The sequence below is a fragment of the Monodelphis domestica genome, chromosome 1 (genome assembly GCF_027887165.1).
Source record: "Monodelphis domestica isolate mMonDom1 chromosome 1, mMonDom1.pri, whole genome shotgun sequence".
NCBI lineage: Eukaryota > Metazoa > Chordata > Mammalia > Didelphimorphia > Didelphidae > Monodelphis > Monodelphis domestica.
This window is the reverse complement of record NC_077227.1, coordinates 56,189,489-56,214,386: the sequence shown is the minus strand read 5'-3', so window position 1 is coordinate 56,214,386 and position 24,898 is coordinate 56,189,489. Positions and strand designations below refer to the sequence as shown.

At 37.4% G+C, this 24,898-nt stretch overlaps 1 protein-coding gene across 14 annotated transcripts in view; it reads right to left on the bottom strand.

The window, feature by feature from the left end:
- The window catches only part of KAT6B (lysine acetyltransferase 6B), a 222,859-nt gene that overhangs the window by 25,031 nt on the left and 172,930 nt on the right, over window positions 1-24,898 (bottom strand). For all 14 annotated transcript variants that reach the window (XM_056819748.1, XM_056819768.1, XM_056819782.1 and 11 more), the window contains one exon: window positions 23,221-23,314. In XM_056819748.1, coding sequence (XP_056675726.1) covers window positions 23,221-23,314 — 94 coding nt within the window. The remainder of the gene's footprint in view (window positions 1-23,220; window positions 23,315-24,898) is intronic.

Below are 24,898 nucleotides of genomic sequence, written 5' to 3'. Positions count from 1 at the left end.
GGAAATAATTAGAATTTTATCTTTCTCCCCCCCCCCAAAAAATTCATTATATCCTTAATGTTTAAAAAACACTTATTTTCTATCTTAGAATCAATATTAAGTATCAATTCCAAGGCAGAAGAAGAGAAGTTAGGGTTGGGCAATTGGGGTTAAGTGACTTGTCCAGAGTCACACAGCTAGAAATGAGGCCACATTTGAATCTAAGACTTCCAATCTTCAGGCCTGGCTTTCTATCCAATGGGCCACCTACCTGCCCCAGTGTCCTTGATTTTTTAAAAAAGCTTTTACAAAGGGATATTTACTTCAACAATATAGCAAGAATAATCCTACAAATATTTCCCCCAGTATCTGGGAGGTATATTCTTCCCTCTACTACACCTTGCTCATGAGGGTGGGAAGAGAGGGTTAGTGGGATGAATATGCCCTCAGTTTTCAACTAAAACAAATAAACGTGAACTTAAAGCTATTTATTTACTCTTAAAATGGAATTTATGTACATAATTTCCATGGTAGATTAGTAGTTAATATTTTTGTATAGGATAATATTCTTTAGTTTTCTCTGTTAAGCTAATGAATACTTTGGCTCAAATTCTAGTAAGTACCACAAATGAACACAACCTCTCATTTAGAACCACTGCTCACAAAATACGCAAAATGATTCTTCTCTCATTGATTTCTCTGTGTGGTGGGCAACAAAAGTCAGAGAACACTGAGCTTTTCTTTTGTTATAGGCCAAATTTAAAAAGGATATAGATCAGAAAAAAAGCAAATTGGCTAGCAGTGGGAGGCTGAAGAAAGCAATTCCACTGACAAATAGTAGGTCTGATACTACAATTAAAATGTAGTCACAAATTTTATAAAGAAGGATGGCAATACTAGTGCTGTGATAACTTAACTATGTCCTCTTCACTTTTGCATTCTCAGAAATTCCAACTGGCTGTGATAATCTTTATGCAAACAGTTGCATATATACCATGTTCTTCTTTATTCTCATCATCCTCTCCAAGAGTCACAATGCAGTAAATTAACTTTCATATACAACTTTTAGTAGGATTCTTAAGGACGAAGATATCATGAAAATGGGAATTATTAAGATACTTGAGTGATTTATCACTTTTTCTTTTAATTTTCTTAGAATTCCAGGAGATGATGACTGTTTTGGCTAAAATTATAACTACTGTTTCCATGTGGCATAAAGTATTTGCTTGATGTCAGATTTTAAAAAAATTCCCTTGGAATACAGAGGTTAAGGAGTGAAAGACAAGAGATAGGTGAAACAAAAACTGGGAGGTTTGGAGGAAAAAATAGAAAAATACTTAAAAGATAATAGGAGGGGGGCAGCTGGGTAGCTCAGTGGATTGAGAGCCAGTCTTAGAGACGGGAGGTCCTAGGTTCAAATCTGGCTTCAGACACTTCCCAGCTGTGTGACCCTGGGCAAGTCACCTGACCCCCATTGCCTAGCCCTTACCACTCTTCTGCCTTGGAACCAATGTACTGTATTGAGTCCAAGACGGAAGGTAAGGGTTTATTAAAAAAAAAAAAAAAAGATAATAGGAGATTAAAATAGAAAGGAGCTAAAGGGACAACAAATTGATCCCTGATTTAGTTTTACTTTCTAAACCTAGATATCTTCATAGGGAAGCTATAACAACATCCCTGAAAGAGTCATAAAGGATCAATAACAAATTTATAGTTGCCTTTATAGCCACCAGATTCAGTCACCTTTCAACTGTTACATGAAGTTTATCATTCAACCAAAAAATATTTGTTCTTGAATAGAATGCCACACCAAGCAAGGCCAGTACCATGTTTATCAGAGGTATAAACTTTGCTCATGTTATTAAAATGAATGACTGTGGAAACAGCTTTACTTTAGGAAAAAGAGATGATAATACTTCTTAACACGTGTCAAAAAGTAAGCAAATCTGAGTTTTTAAAAAAAAGTGTCCACATAACCTGTGTTTCTGATCATAGAATTACTTGAGATTGGGTGAGAATTTTAAAATGCTACCAGAAGATATTTAAAATAAACATTTCTCAATAAAACCCATTTATCAGCACTAAATTAAATCTTTGACTTTGTAGGTTCATCAACCAGTATTATAATTTGGATATTCCAAGCTCCTTTCTCCTTTCAACTAGCATTTCTGATCTTCAAATTCTCTTCTCTTTTTAACAAGTGTTAAAGCAAAACAAAACAGCTCCTGCATTACAGTTAACAGTCTTGTTACTCAAGCTACTCAGTGCCCTGAGTCTTCCATGCCATAGATATTAGACAAAGATAATAGGGTAATAACACGCAATGACAATAAGCAGCTTTGTCCTCTGACCTTTTTTACTTTTTTTAAGGATAAATTCTGATTGTCATCCTGAGAAATTTTAGCAGAGATAAGCAGAAGAAAAATTTGGTTAAAAATATTTCCCTTTAAAAAATATTTTTTCATATAACAGGCAAAAAATTCACATAATTGTTTTGACCCCAAAAACCAATGCTTCAGAAAACAACTTAATTCTTTATTTTACAATTGAAAAAAATTATTTTAAAAATTTAGCAGGCCTCCAGGTCTACTAGTCAAGTTGAAGCTTGTTACATAGAATTTTCACATCTTTAAAAGATCACTCTACTGCAAATATGAAAAACATGGGAATGAGTTTTGAACAATGACACATGTATAATCCAGTGGAAGTGCTTGTCAGTGTTGGGAGAGGGGAAGAAAGATGGGTGGGAATCATGAATCATGGAACCATGGAATAATATTCTAAATTAAAAAAATTTTTTTCCCATCTCAATTACAAAATCTTGTAAAACAAGAATTTATAATGGAAAAGTCACAATAATTTTAGCTATGAATTGGAGACAGGATGCAACTGTATTAAACACACATACCCTTTGAAAGAAGTAACTTCTGGAAGCAAATAACTGTTTTTATTGTGACATTTAATATGCAACTTGTGCTAACAAATTAGAATTTGGGATTTTGTTACTAAAAGCAAAGGTTAAGAGTTTATTTCTTCCAATTTTTATAGACTTGTGCCAATCTGGGCAATGAACTGGATCCAGAATTGAAGAGACAGAGAAAGGAGAATGCTTTCTTTTCCTTTTTACTTCCAGGCCCTCTTTCCTACCATGCCCTCTGAGAGCCTCTCCCTAAATTTCTTATTTTTAATCTCTTCCTATCGGCAGGTTCCTTCTCTACTATCTAAAACATAGCCGGGTCTCTCTAATCCTTTAACTCTCCTCCTACCACCACCCCCAACCCAATCACAAAACTTCATCTGACCTCATCATTGTCACCCTCAAGTTACAACGTCTTTGGTTCCGAGATATACTTAGAAAGAGTAAGCTCTACTTGCCACCTCTTTATCTTCCTTGTTCCCTACTCGTGCCCTTGTAATCTGGTTTCTGGCTTTACCAATCTACTGAAAAACTATTTTCTCAAATATGTCAAATGATTTCTTAACTGTCAGATCCAATACTGTTTTCTCAGACCTTGCATTCCTGGAAAATGAAGATGGGTGAATATACATAGTAATATTGAGGTTCAGAATAAGGGGAAATCATGATGTATTGACTCAATTTTCTCACTAAAGTAGGAAGTGAAGGGAGGAAGAAGTTTGAAGATCATACTAATAAATAACAAATAATTGAGAGAAATTATGCCTATTGTTGTCTAAACTAAAGGTGACATCATCACAGGCAGAAAGCCAAGTGTGGTAAACTAGATGCTTCTGAGATCTTTTCCATTTTAGAGTTATGATACCATGAATAAGATAAATAGATCCAATCATTTTATTTTACTATTCCATATTTCAGTGGTTTCCCATTGTCTACTGAATAAAAATCAAATTCTTTATCCTGGTAGTTCAATGTTTCGCACTGCCATAAAGCACCAACCTACCAGTCTTCTTTCTCACTCTCTTGTGTCACTACTGGATTATGTGAGAAGTTTGATATGATAATAGAGGACTAGAGATGCAATATGATGGTGTGAACCCCTCAGACTTCCTGGAATATTTATTTTACCTGTTTATATCACAAGGGTTTATATCTCTGAGTTGACCATGTGTCCTGATTCGTTGTCTTCCCGTGCTCATCAGGAATGGACTCTCTTCAACCACTTATGATCTTTTGGAAACACACCTCACACTTTGCTAGCACAGGCCTCTGCTCCCTTTGCTTTGTGCTATTATCTATACAATACAAAGGGACATCCCGCATTTTTACTTATTGACATTTTATCTAACTACTTCCTAGCCTTACTCAATTCCATGGCTCAAAGTTAATATTTATCTATGTTAATGTCAGTCAACAAGCATCAGGACACACCATGTCTTAGTATCATTTCATCTCCCCAATACTTGTCAGAAAGTACCCACAGAACAGGTTCTCAATAAATGTTGCATCAATGAATGTTGAGTGGAAAAACTGCATTAGTAAGAACTCAGGTTATACAATTAGCAGACGGTCCCCCCCTCACCCCCCCCCCGCCCCGTTTGACTCTTCTCTAAGTCTGTTGCTTCTATACAGGGATATGAACAGAATCAAAGTATAAAGTGAAGATCACAAAATCAGAGATTTAGAGCTGCAAAATGGGCAGTTTGCTAAATCTAAGCCCTCTCCAGTTACAGGTGAGGAAACAGGCTCAGAAAAACAAAGGGATTTGCTCAAGGGCTCACAGATAGACAGTAAGTATCAAGAGTCAGGATGAGAAGGAACAGATCATAAGATCAATATGTCAACATGTTCGCTGTTTAGGTAGAACTTTGTAAACAATGTTTTTGCTTGTTTGTTTCTGCTTTTGGTTCTGGCTCTTGTGAGTTAAGTAACTATTCTAAGTATCACCATAGAAGGGCCAAAATGGAAATATTTTAAGATCAGTGGAATGGTTAATCCACCACAAATGAATGGCTGGTATTAGAATTCAGTCTCTGGATACTTAGAAAGAACAAGGAAGCTACCTATAAATCAAAGAATATCTATGACCATGGTTTACAGTTTACACTTACTGTGAAATCACAAAAATTTACTCGCATTTAGTAGTCAAAATAGTTATTATATGACTATGATATCCCAAAACAGAACTATTAATATTCTCAACTGAGAGGAATAGGAGCAGTGTGCCAACTATGTAACCCTTGAAAAATCTGTTCAGTCTCAGTTCCTCCTCTGTAAAATGGAAGAAACATTATATGTATTACCTACTTTTTGCAAGGTTACCCAAAAGTTTTTTGTATCTAAAAGTGTCAGATAATATTGTTGTGGTTTTGCCATAGCCTATAGAAATTATGTTACAGCTCAAGTCCAAATTGGAAGAGTTCCAAATTAGCAAAATTTCCTTACTATTAACCGAAACTTTTATTAATGTTAAATGTTAGAAGGACAAAAAGAAATCTTTGACAGGGCTACTGATAAGTTAGTATTATTAAAGACCATTAACTACTACCATTTTCAGCAGATGACATCTCTCCATATCCACTAGAACAATCAGTGCTCTTCTCAGTATTGCATAATGTCATAGAATATTGCCCTGTGGCAAGTATGATGGATGAGAATGATTAATATGAAGAATACAAAGAAGCACAGAAAAAATTATATGACCTGATGGTGCACAAGAAGTAAGACAATCAGGGGAAAAAAATATACACAATGACAAGAGCAACTTAATTTTAAACAACAAAAACAAAATCCTACATAAAAATACTATGTAATTATTAAAAGCAAGCTTGATTTTTGAAATAAAGAGGAGGCAATGCATCTCTCCCTTTTTTTTTTTTGGTAGAGGTGAGGAACTTTAGACATAAAACACTGCATATACTGTCAGACTTGATCAGTGCATGGGCAAAGTCTTGTTCAACTGTTTTTTTCTCCTCTTTTAAAAAATTCTTTGTTACAAGAGATGGCTCTATGCAAGAGGCAGAAGAATATATTTGGAAGTGAAGTTAAAATAAAAATAAAAGATATCAATACTGTCTTTTACAACAGTCACACTGTAGAATCTATATCATAGTCAATTGTAGTATCCTAATTTAAGCTAAAAATAACTGGCACTGCTTGTCATTCAAATTGCACATTTAATAATGAGAAGAGCCCTGAGATTTTGATTTGTGAACCATAATGCACTACAACCATAGACTATGTTAACAGCAAAAGTTCAATATTGAAAAAAATCAGTTCAATATGCTATATTGCAAACAATCAATCACACTGCAATCATCATCTATAAATCAAAGTGTAACATTGAAAACCATGTGGGCATACATATAACTATGTGGAAGTGTGTGATTATAGACAAACAGATTGAAACAGTAAATCCCCGAACTGTCTCTTGCAATTAGCTTGCTTGAGAACTGAAACAAACTTCCTGCATCCTCGAAGGAGGAGTAGAGATCAAGTTACAGACTTTCCATTGAGTGAGGTTAGCTCTTCAATAGTGTAATATGGTGTAAAAAAAGTTTATTTTTTGCTTCAGAAAAATGATGTAAATTCTCAATCATAGGAGGAATCTGGCGGTCTCTCTCTCTCTTTTTTTTTGGTTGAGATTATGGTAAAAAGCAAGTTTAACATCATAACTTCATAAGCTATACTTATTCAGCTTCCACTATTAGATATGATGTTCATTGTTAAGACACTGTAGGGCATCTTAGAGCTTCAAATTGAAAAAAAAAAAACAAATCTGCAGGGGAACAAATCAGATTTGTCTTCTCTGATTTTGGTGGGATACAGCTGTGTAAGTTTCTGGGATTCAAGATAATGTTTTCAGGTCAAAGCGAACAACAGAACATACTTCTAGTATAAGAGTGGAGGAATCCCTTTCATGCAAAAACTCAATAAACTGAATCTTCAGCACTGTCTTCTTCACACCTTCTGACATTCTATCTACTCTTCTTTAAACTCTTTTCTCTATAACCATTCAAGCCTTATTCCTTAAGTTTCGCCTTAGGTTTTGAGTCTCTTCTATATTGGGGAAACCAGGGGGAAAAAAAGGGAAAAAGTTCCATATACACAAATATAACTGTAGAAAAGCCTAGTGTGATTTTTTTCCCCCAAGAGTTTCTTAATCTTGACAGTCTCTTTCCTTCTTAATCTCCTTGAGTCTATCTCCTTTTGGGGTATCTGTTGTCTTCAATATGTTCTTATTTTGTAATGCTGCTGCTTCTCCAATTCCTTCATCACCATTTCTCTTTTATCCATATATTATTTCCATTATTATTGTTTCTTTATTTGCTGAACTAATATCGACATTTACTCTCCAGTTTAAGTAGGGAGGCAAAATTTACAAGAATGCTGCTCTCTAATGCACCATGCAACAGCACCTCAGAGGACAGGATTCTAGGAAAATTCACTTCATTGCTTTCCCATAAAAAAGATCTGAAAAGGCTGACACCTGGTTGTTGTCAACACGTCCAAGGATGCTTGTGATCACACAATCAAAGAGTTACACGTGTTTGTTTTTTAAAAACAGTACAGCAGGAAACCTGCAATGGTTTATCTTTCTTTTTAATGAATGTTAGAATGCAGTTGATTGCCAAAACGTTGGCCTGCTCCCAAGAACTAGTTTTACAAATGTAAAGGTAAATTTTTGGATATATCCTATATATAAAGAAACTTCATGCAACAAACCACAAACACATAAAATAGATAAAACATGGAGAGACTCTTTTTCATTAAAGGAAGATTCTTCACTTGAAAAAGACTCACTACATAATTTCTTTAAATAATAAATCTAAAATTATTCCATTCATACAAAACACTTATTTATCTCCAGCTTTCCAGAAATATCTCTTGTACATAACAAATTCTACCATCATTATGTTAATAAGACTTTAATAGTTAAATAAATACTATGTATCAAATTATTTTACAAGTAGATATTATTTAAACAAACTGGGTACATATGTAACTGAAATTCTTTTATTTCTCAATTATTTTTAACTACCATATTTTATTTTGAAAAGTGTTGTGATCTGAAAATACAATTAGGTTGTGATATTAATTCTAGTAATAAATCTATACTAATGGTTAGCTAAATAGAGGCTTTATTATAAACCAATGAATCTGAACTGAATTTAATTTAAATTAAATCTTGAGAGCTTCTTGAAAATGTGCTCTTACTGGGGTGGACAGATGGGAAGAAAGGGTGTCACTGGAGAAGCGGTCATGTCTTCCCTTGGACTTGAACAGTTCTTATAATTCAAGGTATTAGTGAGAGGTGAGGTCCAACTTTATTCTCTAATATAGTGGCTTTGTTCCTTGCTATTTTATGGTTCTAATTCCTAGCTGGAGTGGATTGATCTCAGAGTTCTTTTGGGTGAATTCAGGAATTCAAGAGCTGTTTGGGAATTCCTCTTAGTTCTAGGAGGCCTCGCCCAATAACTCACTATTTGTTCAGGAACTCCTCTGTGATTAGAAGGTCTGGTCACAGAATTCCTTTACTTTTCCAGGAATTGCCACCATTCTACTCTACTGTGTGGAGCTATGTAGTTACCTCCTATCTTGGGAGTCTGTTCTTCCTTGTGGAGCCATGAGGCTACCTGAAAAAGCTTTGTAGTAGTACAAACTTCTCTTCTATAGAACTGAGCTCTAGTCTCTGTGTGAAGATCCTTTATTACTTTTATCTCTGGGCTTTTGTTCCACCCTTCTCTGTTTTCTCTTTTAAGGGTCAATCCAAAATTGTGGCTATATGTCATGTATATGACTAGATATGGCTCAATTATCCTTGAATGGGGTAAAAAAACAGGGATGTTTCTATTTTGGAAGGAAAGCCTGCAAATTCTTGATGGCCTCTCCAGGGAACTATAATATTTCTAGGAGAAGAAGAACATAAATAGCCTCAAAGATGGCATTAAATGTAGGCAAAAGTGGAACTACAAAGAATTCATGGACAAATTATAAAGAAAAACTACCAGAATGATGATGAGTCATATGGGGATTAGTTGAAGAAACTGGGGATATTTAGTCTAGAGAAGACCTGAGAGGGGCACAATAATCATTTTCAAATACTTGAAGGAGGTAGAGGAAAAATATTTGGTCCAAATGAGAATTAGGAAAAATGGACAGAAACTGGAAAACTGAGACTTACTTTAAGGACAAACTTCCTAAAAAGATATGCATAAGTGGAATGGGCTCCCTCATGCTGAAGATCTTTAAGCAAAGGCTAGAAAATTACTTGTCAGGGACGTTGCAGAAGGGGCTATTTTGCAGGTATGGGTTGACCAAATGGAATATTCTGTGATTTCTATGAAATGGAGCAATTCTACAACCAAGCTGCTAGGATAAAGAGTTCCTGGATAATACTGAGTTTTAGCACCAAGCAGAAACCAGAAATGGAGATCAGCAAGAGACAGAATTACAACGTGGATAAGAGAATCTGGGATACTTCACTAGTACTGAAAGTTAGAAAGATTCTGCAAGGTTATCCATTGACTTCTAGCTTCTTCCCCTGGTAGAAAAACTTCAATTCTAGGATAGTATAAGCTCAAGGAGTCACGTAGATTCCTGAGTAAGGCAGGGCTTATTACAAGGATAAAGAGTTGACTACAGTGACTTCAAGTGTTTCCCTTCCTCTTTTGGAGGCATCTCAAATGAGGGCTAGGGTTTGTAGGCTCTATTAAGAGATGCATGATGTCAAGGGCTGAGCCAAGGGATATTCCTGCTATCTTCTTCCATGGTAAGACAATCTATCTGGAGTATAATCAGTTCTGGGTACCATATTTTAGGAAGCACATTTATAAGCTGAAGAGCATCCAGAAGAAGGTAATCAAGTTGGTGAAGAATCTCAAGTTCATGCCATGTGACGATCAATTGAAGGAAGAAGTGATATTTAACACAGAAAAGAGAAAATAACAATAACTTCATTTAAGTATTTGAATGCATGTCAAATGGAATAGGTACCAGCCCAGAAACAGAATCAAATACAGTGATAAATCTTCAAAGAGATCATTTTAGGATTGATATAAGGAAAAAACTAACAATTAGAACTATCTAGAAGTAGAAGTGAAACAGGCTGATGCGGAAGGAAGTAGGATCCCATTTCCATGCCAAGCTAAAGCTAGACAACTACATGTTACAGGTGACAGATGGCACTCTTCTTCAGCCAGAAGTTATAATTGATGGCATTTTAATTTTCTTTCATCATGAGATTCTGTCGATCTAGAGGTCCATTGGAGAGATGAGGCTCATCAAAGGAGTGGGTTACTTGATTCCTTAGCAACTCCAAATGCTTTACTGTAGTAAAGAGTTCATAATAATAGTTAAAATATCTGGGAGAGCCCAATAGGTTTCTGATAAGTTGAGTTCTTTGAGGGAAAAGGGTTAGCTTCTTATTGAACTAATGTGTTTTTCCTTCGTGGGTTCGGGGCGGCAGGGGTGTGTGTGTGTGTGTGTGTGTGTGTGTGTGAGGATAAATGAAGAGGGGACACCATGTTAGGATAGTGTTATTAGTTTTGAAATTAATGAGATACTTGATGAAGGTAGAAGTCCACTAAAGAGTCATTTCAGTTGACCAAGGGCAGGTATTTTCTGATTCCTATTTTCTGACATGTTAAATAAAACCTGTCCTATATTTAATATATTTTTAGTCTTGGTGTTTACATTTGTCTTTTCCACAGAAACCCAGACAAAAGCCAAGATCTGATGTCCCTAAAGAAAATAAAGGGTTTGGATATGAGCCAAAAAGAGAATATTTGGGGAAAGCCTCTATGATTGAACTTCATCCACTGTAAAACCAGAGTGTCAGTTATAGGCCACAGGCTACATTAAATTGGTACACATTAAAATGTAGTACAAAGAGTAAAGTTTGCTAGCCACAGGGTCTATGGAAAAAAGTATATATATATGACTAGTATACTTCTGCAGTAGAATGCTAAAAAAACAGGAGAAAAACTTTTTATTAACAAAAAGAAATTAGGAATCTTTAATTTTTTATATCCTTTGTTTGCATATTACTTTCATTTCTGAATATATCCCTCCTCCATCCAAATCGCCATCACTTAATAATAAAGAAGAAAAGAAGAAAAAATACAGTTCAATAAAACTAACCAAAATATCAACCAAGTCTGACAATATATGCAATTAAATTGACCTTTAAAATCACAAACCCATTGCAAAATCTCATTCGAATTACTTTAAAAATAAGTAGTACTACCTTAAGGGGAGATGATGGACTCAAGGTGTAGAATGAGACATAGATTATTGGACAGGATCAATGTGGGAATTTCCTTTGTCTATGAATATTTGCCACATGGGGTGTTTTCCTTTTTCTTTTTTAATTGAGGAGGACGTTGGAAGAAGAAAGGGTTAGTGATCGATTGTCATAAAGAACAAGTAGCTCACTTTTAAAATGTGTAAGTATTTTTAAAAAATGTTCAGAAGAGAATAAGGGCAGAAGGAAAATGAGAAGCATTATACTTTGGAATGTTATGTGCAGAACTTATGTATTTAAAAGGAAAAGCAATCTTTGGCAAATAAAATTGTGTTTTATTGCACAATCCTTTTTTCTGTTGTACTTTGTAGAACAGAAATGCTCATTTTATTTGGTGTTTGTTAATTTCAAGATGAAAATAAATTAAAAAATTTTAAATATACTCCTGTGAGAATGAGTAAACATGTTTCCTCCAATAATTTGCTTCAGGATTGAATAAAAAAATCAACCAAACAAAAAATCACACAGTTAATGTCCTGAAAAAAATTGGAGACCGTTTCTTTTCCTTAAAACAAGGTCAGATGCAGCATTCATTGACTGTTCTACTATGTGTGGAATAAAATGCTCATTCAAATACAACTTTAGAAACATAGAGAAAGAATACTAAATTGGGACTTAGATTCCAGGGAATAATGGTCTATTTCTAGTTGGGTCTCCAGTTAGGTGTGACTTTGGACTTCAAGTAACTTAACAGCTTTGGCTCTCAGTTTCTTCATTTATCAAGTTAGGTGGCTAAATTGGATGATCCCTGAGGTCTCTTCTTCCTCTAAAATTCTAATTTTAAAAAAATGACTTGGGGGCAACTGGGTAGCTCAGTGGATTGAGAGCCAGGCCTAGGTTCAAATCTGGCCTCAGACATTTCCCAGCTGTGTGACCCTGGGCAAGTCACTTGACCCCCATTGCCTAGCCTTTATCACTCTTCTGCCTTGGAGCCAATACACAGTATTGACTCCAAGACGGAAGGTAAGGGTTTAAAAAAAAATGACTCCCTGATACTCTCCCAAGGAAGGTTTAAATGATTCATGGTAAATATCACTATGATTCTAGTATCCCAAGTAGACAAAATAGCTGGGACAAATCTATTGACACTAAAACATGGGAACAGCCTGAGCTCATGGAAGGAACAGCAGCAAGAAGCTTGTAGCTAGCTGCAAGATGCTGCCCTTCAGAAAAAATATAACACAAAGTTTGTGGGTCCACTATCTACAAGTTTTATGTATTTTCTCTACTAAGAAAAAATTTCCATAAGAGCTAGTTTTCTTTCTAATAAGAAGCAAAGTAGGGGAAAAAAGATAAAAGAGTCTAGCAGTATGGCCTTGTGTGTCCAGAGAAATAATCTCTGAGACAGGAATGATATTTTAAACTTTGGTTTTATTTTTAATATATTAAAGTAATCAGTAAGGTTCCCTTATCCACTGTTTCCTTCAAAGTTTCAATGATCAGTGGTCAACTCAAAGGGCCAAGGGCCAACAGAGGTCTGCTTCCACTTTCACTTTTTTGGAGGGAGAATGGGGGAGGTGGGGGAGGCTGTGGAACACAGAAACACATATATGATATATATCACACATATATGAATGGTCAGTGGTTTCAGCCATCCATTGTAGGTCTTAGTATGGATCACCCATGGATAAAAATGCCCTTCTGCACTGAACCTCAAACCAACATAACTGACTGGTAACAAGAAAAGTTTTTGGTGAATCATATCAAGAAAACTTTTTTTTTTAAAACCCTTACTTCCATCTTGAAATGGATACTGTGTATTGGTTTCAAGGCAGAAGAGCAATAAGGGCGAGGCAATGGGGGTTAAGTGACTGGCCCAGGATCACACAGCTAGGAAGTGTCTGAGGTCAGATTTGTACCCGGGACCTCCCATCTCTGGGTCTGACTCTCAATCCACTGAGCCACCCAGCTGCCCCTCGACTGCTCACTTTAAATACCAATGCCATAACAGGAATTTCTATATAATAAAAGCTCATGCTATACTTTAAAACTATTAAATATGTAAAAAGCATTAGCTTCTTTTTTAAAAATAACTTCTCTAATTATACTTGCATATAGAGAAATATGTATAAAATCCAACAATAAGAGAAGCTGCTTGATAGTATGTTACTTATTAAATTGGAAATTTAGTTCAAAATTGGCATCCAATAGTGAAACAAGAGGAGAGAAAAAACAAGGATATGACAAGAATTTCCTTTACAGCCTGGAGCAACTTGTGGTGACGGAGTTGAATCGAAGCATGTTTTCTGTCCTAAGCCTCAAGGGTAGTGGTAATTCCTTGCTGATTTGACTGGAAACGTTTTCTAGATAAACTGGCCTAGACCCGTACTCTCATCCTGCTTCTTCCTTTCTTCTTGTCTGAGTCCACAGTAGCCATCACGTTTAGAGCAGGATATCCCCACCATCTGTGGCATACTTCCCTTCCTTCAAAGCCCAAGTCAGGTGCCACTTCCCCATGAATCTTCCGTGTTGTGTCCAATCAAATCATGACCTTTCCTGTTTTTCCTTTGCTTGAATGTCTCTTTTAAGCTTGCTTCATTTTTTGTTCTATTGGAATTTGCATATGTGTACTACTCCCATTAAACAGTCAGAATCACAGCTCTCCTTTGGGCCCATGGGACAGTGTCCTGCCCGTGGTACAGACTTGATATATTCAACCAAAGTGAATCTTTTTTGTAGGGGAGAGCTTCAGACAAAACCTCACTGGCACTGAATTGTTTTATTTCAACATACTCAGAATGAAAAGAGCAAATAACATTTGGTGCACAACAGTGCAGGGAACTAATTATAGAATGGACAGGAGGGAAAAAAAAGAACGACAACTACAACAACAAAAAGTTAGCTTGTAAGAAAGGTATCTTGGAGTGGTATTTGGTAAATTATTCCTAGCAAGGGGAACATAAATTCATGTGCTTTCCAGTTTTTGTGAGTTGTCTGGCCTCAGCTGAGGCGTGCTAAAACTGAGGTCAAAATGGTTTGTCACTGGGGGCAGTTGGGTAGCTCAGTGAATTGAGAGTCAGGTCTAGAGATGGAGGTCCTGGGTTCAAATCTGGCCTCAGATACTTCCTAGCTGTGTGACCTTGGGCAAGTCACTTAACCCCCATTACTTAGCTCTTAATGGTCTTCTGCCTTGGAACCAATATTTAATATGGATCCTAAGACAGAAGGTAAGGGTTTAACACAATGGCTTCACTGGAAGGCACCATCAAGGGAATTACCCGACTACTTGAAAAACCTGATCTGAAAGTTTGATTAAGTATTGTGCTCTATTAAAATGTAAACTAAAAAAAAAAAAAGGCATAAAAGAGCTTGAGAAGTTGCCAGTAAGGCATGAAGGGATTGTTGTGCTGGCTCTTCACAGAAGGGTCAGCCAGTGGCTTTCATTTTAAGATCCTCAGTAAGCCAAATACTTTGAACGTTAATGAGAAGTCAGCAATCTCAAATCAAGGGCTCAAAGAACTGACTCTCATGGGGGTAGCATTTCATAAATCAAAATAAATAAATCAAATTCTATCTCATTTTCTTTTTAAAAATGAGGTATTTGGGGATGGGAAAATCTGAATGGTTATCTATTTCATTTTTAAAAAAATAAAACATTTGACAACATTTTGGTATACCTGGATGCAATTTCCTGCACTCCAAATGGTCACCCTGGAACAACAACTTAAGGCAAAGATCTCTTTCAAGAGTCATCACCGCTGTTGTTACAAGCCGGGCCTCTGTCTGATCTTTGTCATGAAATGGCTCCAATTGATTCATCCTCTAGGCTGAAGTAGACTTTCTCAGTCACGCCGATAAACAGATCTGTGTACGGGACTCCTGGCGGCATTGGGGAGGCCGTGATCTGTACTTTATGAATGCACTTAACCAGGTTCCTGGTCCATCAGAAAGCTTCCATCAGTCATTACTATCAACCTGCTTTGCTGATGGCCATTTGTGGCCCAGCTACTCGACCAGACATTCTATCTAGGGCTCTGGTTGTGGGGATACAAGCCACGGCAATGATTTTAGCTGCCGTTCCCTTCCCCCTCCGGTTCTTGATGTCCTTTGACTCCTTCCTATAACCAGTAAGAATGATGAAACATTTGGTATAGTCAACTATAATCTTTTCCTAGCTCAGGCAGCCACCATCGCCTTTGAAGAGTCTGAGGTCAGCACCGACTTCAACAGGCCTATAAGATACAACTCAGGGTTTGGCCCGAGTTACTTATGGTTAAAGTGATTCTGCAGAATTGGCAAGACCAAGTAGGGTCTGGAATGATACAGGATTATAGACAATATTCCGTTTTATTTTGTTTTTTAAATTTCAGCTATCAACTACCTGCCTTGTCTTCCTCCTTCTTAGACATGGCCAGGGCAGTGGGTGCAGGAACAGGAGCAGTATAAGAAGCAGTGATGTTCCCAGCACCATCCTGGGTGGCCACCCCAATCTGAATTTAATCTTAACAACAATATGAGTTTCTTCACTAAGAGAAGAAGACCAGGAACTTCAGAAACACCACTCCTGGAAAGCAGGCTAGCTCACAGCCTCAGGGAAGCAAACTATTTTCTTCTTTGCCCCATTAAAACAAAGCCTTGGCTCAGAACTACAAAATATATTGAAAGTTAGGAAAATTTCCCCTTAAAATAGTTCAAAGGAAAATGTTACCTAATACCTTCTACTTTCTTAAATAAACTTAGCACACTAGACAAGAAACTTCAGGTTTTATTATGTATAACAGCAATAATTAAGAGAAATCTATGAAAATGAATATGTAGACATACAATACAGGCAGACACAATTTTAGTGACTAGACACCTAAGAGAGGCACTTAAGCCATAAAAAAAGGAAGGCTAACTGAAAAAACTTAGGAATGAGTAAGTAAATATTACATATAATAGCCAGTTCCCATTGGAGGTGTGAAGTTTTTTCAAACACAGATGCTTAAGCAGATCAGTAACTGATAGTTTCCCTAAAAGACATTGTAAGTTCTCTTATGCTCATTCTTTGCCAGTCACTTATTAATTGCTGACTAGGTGCTAGGCACAGTGCTAAGTTCTAGAGATGCAAAGAAAGACAAAAATTCAGACCCTGCCCTAGAGAAGCCACCATTTTAATGGAGGAGACAATGGGAGTTAATTTCAGAGGGAAGGGGGTGGAGAGAGATAGGGCCAACGCTGAGAAAAGCCTCTTGCAGAAAGTGGGGTTGGAGCTCTGTTTTGAAAGAAGCCAGGAAAGCATTAGGGACAGGCAATCAAGAGGGACAGTGTCTTATGTGAAGAGGCAGGAGGTCAGCATTGCTAGACCATTGAATAGTACATGAAGGAGAGTCAAGTGTAAGAAGACTGGAAAGAAAGAAATGCTTTGAATGCCACATGGAATTTGAACCTAAAAGTAATGGGGAGCAAACAGAGTTATGGAGATATGTGAAGGCTCAAAGCTTAGCCCTCTGGGAGCAAAGGATGGATTGGAAACACATAGTAGGGAGACCAACCAGAAAATTATAATAGGTCCAGGCATGAGGTGATACAGCTTTTCACCTAGGTGGCAGCTTTGTGAGTAGAAAAAAGGGGACACATAAGAGATGTTATCAAGGTAAAAAGTCAAGACTTGACAATAGATTGGATAAATGGAGAGAGTATGACTAAGGAATTATGGATGACCCCTAGGTTGAGAGTTTGGGTGACTAGTAGAATGGTAATGCCACTGACAATAATAGGGAAGATGGCAAGAAAGGAGGGTTGAGGTGCAGGGGGAAATAACGTGTTGGTACACAGTAAGTGCCTGATAAATGTTTACTGACTAAAGGACTAAACTAGAGGGCTTTCACAAGGAGTTTAGCTGAGGACACTAAAGATAGGCTGAGGGGAGTGGTGTGGTAGGATTGTTAAATGCTGGGGGAGATATGGAATGTTTGTGGGCAGCATGGAAGCAGCAGCAGACAGGAGAGACTGAAAATGAGTGAAGGGGAGGAGATGACAGAGGGTGCAATATATTGGAGAAGATGGGAAAAATAAGATCAAGCATCCGTGTGAAGGAGTAGGTCTTGGTAAGGAAAGGGGCATCTTCTTCAATGAGTCAGGAGTGAAAGAGACACTAGGGGAAGGCACTCCGAGTGAGGGGATACAGCAGGGTCCTCAACCTTTTTGATTGGCTGCAACTTCTTTTCATTTCTCAGAAAGTCTTGAGATTATTTTGGGTTGTCTGTTTGGTGAGGAGAGAAAGCAGGCTTTGGAAAGAGACCGTGGTACCAGCTTCTGGTCACACTTCTGTAGTGGTAGAAATTCTTAAGAGCTAAAAGAAGGGAAAGTGGCTTGGCGTAAGAGGAGGATGTGCTCAAAGGAGAACCGGTCAAAAGATTCCAGAAATGATCTGAACCTGTCTTGAAATCTTCACAGGCCAAAGGACTAAAGGTCTTCTGGTCATCAAGGTAGCTTCTTGGCAGCCCAAGAACAAGCAGCAGCCTCCGAAAAGATCTGAGTTGCTCCCTCTCACACTGGACCAGTAAGCCAGCACGGGCAAATGAATCAATGTCATTAACTTGTCAAATGGCTTTTGCCTCTTACAGCTAAGTAAAATTCCTTTTAAAACCATCAGATGGTCTCTTAAGAGTCTCATTTCATTCCAATTCCAAATCTGAAGTACCAATCCAGCCTGAATTAAGTCTAGCCTGCAAACCAGGGAAGGAGGAAATACAGTGTCATAACTAAATAGGTCAGGCTTTGCAGTTGCCTGCTTGGTGCCCTGTGGGGAGGGGAAAAGCAAGCTACCAAAAAGATGTCCCTTTGCATTTTGGGCTAACATCTTCATCACTTATTTAATGTTCTTCTGAAAGAGAAGGGCAGGATGAATCCAAATAGCTTAAGTGTTCTAAGATTACTAGAAGGAAGGTTCTCTATAAATATAAGGAAAGCTATGCGGGCAACTGTAGCTTTTTATCCACCAGTATCTTGGTTCAACTAGCTTACCTAACCGATTATTTTAGAATAAGATTTTCTGTTTAAGAATCTTATTTGATTTCCTGAAAATGCCCCAATATCTAGAGAGTCCTGTGGCTAACGTAAAAAACCTGAATAAAAGAAATCCAGAAGCTAAAACTTCCCTTAAAGGGTTAGAGGATTATGATCTAAAAAATATGTGCCCTAAGTTATCTATCTTCCAATAGGTTAGAATTCCAAAGATAAATGGTATTTCGAAAGGTTACTGAATTAATTCCCTACCCGCTATAAAAACCACATCTTAATCATTAGAAAAAGGGCAACTGCCAACTCTTTTCCTGACTATCCCCAAAGAAGGTGATTCTATAATTTTTCTCAGCAATCTCTTGTATTGGCCCATAACCATTAAAGACAAGTTTTCCCTAATTATTATTATTATTATTGTTGTTGTTGTTGTTGTTGTTGTTGCTAGCCATGATAATAATAATACAAAGTAGTTTCAAATACATCACCTAATTTGATCTTCACAACAGCCCTAAGAGGAATGTGCGACAAGTAGGGAATGCAGAAGGTAACTAAGATAGTAAGTCGATTGCTGAGCCTACCATGAGAATGTGCTGAAAAAAAAGGGAAACACCAGGGCAGGAAAGTGAGATGAGTGCCTCCACTCAGGGCACAGCTAGGAATATTGTGTGGGAATGGCAAAGGGGCATATTTAGGCCTGAGATGAAGAAAATCTCCCTGACAATGATACCTACGCCAAAGTGGAATGGGCTGCCTTAGGAGAAAAAGGCTCTTTTCAGAGAAGGGATTCACTTCCCTCCAGGCAAAATCTTATTCAGGTATAAGCAGGACATTCTTTCCAATTCTGGGATGACTTGATTCTATGAGGCATTAATTACTGCCTCCATTATATGTATGAGGATAACAAAGCTCAAAAATGTGAGGCCACTCACTCAAGGGCACATAGTTATTAAGTGGTAGACCCTAGACTCAAACCTTTTTTTTTTGTTAAAGTTAAGATTTGATGGATGTCTTTTGTTTCTTATATTGCCAGAGTAACCCCAAATATCCTCCCCATAGCCCTTTCCATAGAGAACTTTTAATTTTTTAGCTAAATTCTAAATGCTGGCATTTCTACAGTGCCTTCATGACTTCAGTGCGTTCCAAACATATATTTCATTTGGTCCTCATGACAATCCTTCTAGTTTAAATACAATGGGTATTATCTCCATTTTACATCTACTACATTTTAAACTGAGACTTAGGTTAAGTGAGCAGTTCAGGATCACACAACTAATAAATATCAGAGTTAAGATCTGAATCCTGCCTCTAAGTAGAGAGGTCATACTATGACCTCATGACCTCACATAAAAAAAAATTTTTTTTTTAATTTTAAGCCCTTACCTCCTGTCTCAGAATTAATACTGTCTATTGGTTCTAAGGTAGAAGAATGGTAAGGGCTAGGCAATGGGGATTAAGTGACTTATCCAGGGTCACACAGCTAGGAAGTGTCTGAGACCACATTTGAACCTAGAACCTCCTGTCTCTGGGCCTGGCTCTCAGTCCACTGAGCTGTCCTCCATACATAAATTTTTACTGTGATAATTTAAACTCATTTTCTCTTGCTTTGAGGATTATTAAATTCTTTCCTCCATGGGCTCTTCTTCAAATGAATATTAGCAATGCTTTTAAACCTCTGTTTCACAGGGAGTATTTCCTCTCTTTCCAAAACTCTACATAGTTTGGACAAACAAAAGGCAGGATCAAAGGGCCACAAGATGACTCCTGAAGCAGCTATGGTGCTTAAAAACCTCAATTAGTTCTGCTCAGATGTCCACTGATGCCTGACCAATTCCAAGTGTTAACCATTTCATCAAAGTTTCTCATCTAGTTCACTGGATCATATGATGCAACACTTACTTCTCTCTTTTTCCTTTCAATCTAAAAAAAAACTTTGACTCTCATTAGCAACTCTTTGTTTAGAAATCAGTCTTCTAACAACCTTGATCTTCAGAGACAAAGTCATAAAGGTACAAATCAGTGAAAAGATTTGTGAGCAATGAAAGATGTCTCCCTTAGTGCCATGTAGTTCCTACACTAAAACCATACACTTTACTTCTGACGCTCTCCTATAGAGTTGTATTCATTATTACTTAACAGAAGATTTTCAACAACCTTAGTTATCTCATTTCCCAGGCTGGAAGTTTGGGAGAGGGAATGCTACAGGCAAGCTGAATAACATAAGAACTCTTGCCAACTAAGAACCTGGGAAGGGGAAATAGATAAAAATAAAATAAAGAACAGAGAGAAATAATTACCTCACAGTCCCTCTTTTTTTTTTCTTTTTTAGCCTGAACCTTTAATTCCTTTCACATAGAGAATCCCTGCTTAGGAAACCTCTCTAACAGGGCAGGTTAATATGTGCTCTATGACACAGTCTTAAGAGAGTTCCCCGAGGATAATTCCTTCCCATCCCCAGGTCATCGAGGAACTCTCCTACTTTTCTAAGTGTTTCCCCCAGTTCAGCAAAAAAATCATCATTGCTTTAGGCTTTAAGGTAAAAGGGTGAGAGAAATATGCATGATCGTTTTCAAATGAACATCTCTGTAGTGAATGACCCAACATCATACATGCTAGACACTTAGTCACTATTATCATTCTTAATAATAATTACTAGATTAACTCATGGATAGTACAAACATAAAATTTCAGAACAAAAAGGAAAAAGATTTTGCTTCTAGATCTAAACATTGTTTCCCAGAGAAAAGACATTTCCATGAAACAGGTAAATGTATATTTTAGTACTGCCTAATGACTATGGATTTGACAGAAAGGAAAGGATCATAGTTTTAAAGTTAGAAGTGACTTTTCAATTCAGTTTCCAAAGAATATAAAATGAATTTTATAGATGATTAAAACAAAGCCCAGAGAAAAAGGCAAGTGATTTGCCTAAAGTTAAACAAGTACTAACTCAGATCCTCTGACTCCACATTCATCCAGGGCTCTTGGCACTGTACTATATCTCCCAAAGATGCATTCCCAGTTGCAAACTAACAAAACATAAAAATATACAACTTTAATCCCTGCCACCACCACCCTCCCCAAAGAGTGGAGTCTAGTTAATGTCCTAAATTATGTATAAATTAGCCTGGAATTCAATGAGGGATAAATATATCTTTTCTGTATATTAAATATTTCAACATTAATTGATGTAGACATATCTCATAGCACTATGTTTTGACATGATTTTTCTTGATTACATTATGATTGTTACTATTTATTTAATGAGTAAACACTAAGTGAATATTACTTGGTTATTTCTTGAATTTTCTTAGTTCACGAGAAAGCTGTTTTCTGATCATTTCAACCTAGGAGGTATGCCCGACTCTCCCTCTCCCCCAGCCCATCCATATATCTAGTCAATTGCCACATCCTGCCACAAGCTCTCTTGCAACGGACTCCTCCTTTCTCCTCCCAGGGCCACCACTCCAGTTCCAGGCTTTATTGTCTCTGGCCTAGGGTCTCTACTCCAATCCATCCTACGTGTAGCTGCCAAAGGAATTTTCTTTGAGCACCAACCAGACCATGTGACTACCTGAAATGCTAAGCTATCTTCAATGGCTCCCTCTAGCTAAAAGGTTAAATCTAAATTTCTCCCTGGCTTTTAAACCCCTTCATTGGCTGATCCCAATCCTTTCCAGCCTCATTACACATGATTTCCTTCCCCACATGCTCTAGATCAGCCCCACTGGCTTTTTCCCTGTTCTTCATGCACAGCATACCATTTCTTTGCATTGGCTTCCCTCCCTTCATGGAATGGATTCCTCTCCTTATAAAATTCCATACTTTCGTTAAGACACAAATCCAGTATTACCTTCTACCCAAAGTCTTTCCAAGTCCAAGTGTTCTCCCCCTTTCTAACAGTGCTGGATTTATTCTAAACATACTTATGTAGTTACATGCTCTTTTACTCAATAGAACATAGGTTCTGTGAGAAGAGAAATTGTTCCATTTTTGTCTCTACATTTCCAGCTCCTAGTACAGCTGCTGGTACACAGAAGGTGCTTAATAAATGTTTTTTGGTTGCACGATTCATTCTGCTTTGGGGCAACACAGTGATCTAAAGAAGACTGAGAGAATACTGACTAAATTTGTATAAGACGGAAACGTTCCCATTCTAGAAATACCCATCATTTGGGGAAATGTTGGCAAACCTTTTCCAAGTTCGAGTACCCAGAGGGCAAATTCAAGCTGCCTGTGAGCCCCCCAAATAGGGGTGAGAACTGAAGGAGGAACTGCTTGCTTTGGACAGCTGAATAGAGGGGCAGGGCATGCAAAAAATTGTCCTGAGGTCCTGGGAAGAGGGGGAAAGGAACAGCTCCCTGAGTGCACCTTTGCCAACGTTGAGTTTTATTAACTTTAGTGATCATAGCTGCTTTTTCATTCATAATAAGAGTCATAGTAACAACTCTCCCAACATTTTTTCACAACATTCTTTGTGCAAGTCTATGTACATATTAGTCAGTCATATGATTGAGAGGGCTTGGATAATTTAATAAACACATATTAAGCAAATGTTCTCTGGCAGATCTCTAAGAAAATGAAAGTTTACAGATTAAAATTAAAAGAAAAAATATATTTTAGGCACTGCTACAAAAAAAAAAGGTTTTCTGAAAAGATATATTTTTGTAGAATGGAAATATTCCTTTTATGTTCCTTTCAGTAAAACAGGCAATTTTTTTTTTTGAAAACTGAGAATGTCTTGAAATAACACCTTCTTTAGCTTTAATCACAAATAATTGCCTCTTTTGGTACTAATGAGTATCACAAAATGGAATGTAATTTAGCCAGTTCATTCACTATAATAGTTTTGTGTGAGAGAGATCTTGTCTCAATATCCAAGAGTACAATAACAGAGAAGCAATACATTTTTCACTTGGGGAAGCTTTTCTAACCTTTGTAAACATATATAAATAGAAATCCCATTATCTATTGATGAAAACAACAAAGCAGGTTAAATAAACTTTTATGTGTCACTGTTTCCCATAATAGCCATAGGCTAACTGGATCACAAATGGAAATAAAGCACTTCACTTACTGAAATCAATGAGAAACCTTCCAAATCCTTGCCTTTGGTACTGGGGCATGATCATTATGCAGGAGACATTGTACTTCTGCTGGCAAAGCTTTTCCTGAGGGAAGGAGAAGCAGATCAAGTATGTCATAGCCAACACTGACCTGGGCCCCTCCCTGTGCTCACCGCCACCCTTGGACACTGTTTTAGGAAGGTGAGGAGGAGTGATGTCAGGGCAAGATGAGAGCAAAAAAGTCTGGTGTTTCAGTCAATGGTTTAAAACAAATGAGCCGAGCTGGGCATATTTCATAGAACACAGAATGCAGGGATATATCAATCTCACCACTGGAAATCAGGAGAGTAGGGGAAACCTTTTCCATTTTTAAATGACCTGGGTCTATCAAGGAGAAAGAGAGGAAAGCACTGTCCAGAGTTCCTCAGGAAGGCCAGCCAGGCTTCTGGAAGTATGTTAAATAACATGCTCCTTCCTCTAAAATTCTCTTTTCTACTTTGAAGCAAATGTTCCTAATGTTAGTGTAACTAAAGTATAGCTGAGGCATGGAGAGATTCCATAGCCAAGTACATTTTATCCTTAACATAAAAAGTAAAAATGCCTAAGAAATCAGAATTCTAAAAATCAAATAAAAAAAAAATCTAAGCCATCCAAACAACAAGGAAGCAAGATATTGTTCACAACCAGAAACTAGAGTGGGCTTTAGAAAACATAAATTACAAAATAGCTCAAACTTAAGAGGCATTTGGAATTTTTTATGGGTTTTGGCATTGAAGCCGCAATCTTTTACTAATGATCCTAAAAAGATGCCTATAACTATCCACAGAGGAAAAAGCTTATGAGATTGTAAACTCTCTGGCCAAGTACAAGCCAAGAAGGAAACTGGTCACAAAGTATACTAGCTGAGGGGGCAGCTGGGTGGCTCAGTGGATTGAGAGCCAGGCCTAGAGACAGGAGGTCCTGGGTTCAAATCTGGCCTCAGACACTGCCCAGCTGTGTGACCCTGGACAAGTCACTTGACCCCCATTGCCCAGCCCTTACCACTCTTCTGCCTTGGAGCCAATACCTAGTATTGACTCCAAGATGGAAGGTAAGGGTTAAAAAACAACAACAACAACAAAGTATACTAGCTGATACAGTTAGAACTCAGTATCTCCAGATCGTAATGTACTTGTTTTAGTATATAGATGGGGGGTGGAAGTAGGGGGGGGATTTCTTAAGCATGAAAGATTTTTTATGTGAAAAAAGATTTGTCTACATCAGTATACAGAGTCTAAAGAGGATAAGTAAGAATTTAACTGTTAATCTAGGAAGATAAGCCAACCACAAGTGATCATCTAATAAACATCCAGACAGTAAAAGGTTTTGAAAATAATTTTACTTTGTGATTTTGACAAAATTATCACCTGAGCCATTTGAATCCGGGTCTCGTGAAAAGAAAGAGTAGTTATGATCCTGCTGCTGGGAGAGTTGCCTGAAGTAGCAGTTGGTCACCTTGGCCACTAACTGACCAGGGGATGGAGAAGAAAGAGCATGGAGGGTGCCCGAGCATTCACTATCAGAGAGGCCAAGTCAGGTCCCAGAACAAAAGAACAGAGCCCATGTGAATTGTTAGTGTTAGTCCTGGGAGGGAGGAGCTCAGAATTCCTGAGTAGTGGCAGGAGAAGAGAAGAATACTTGATGTGTGAC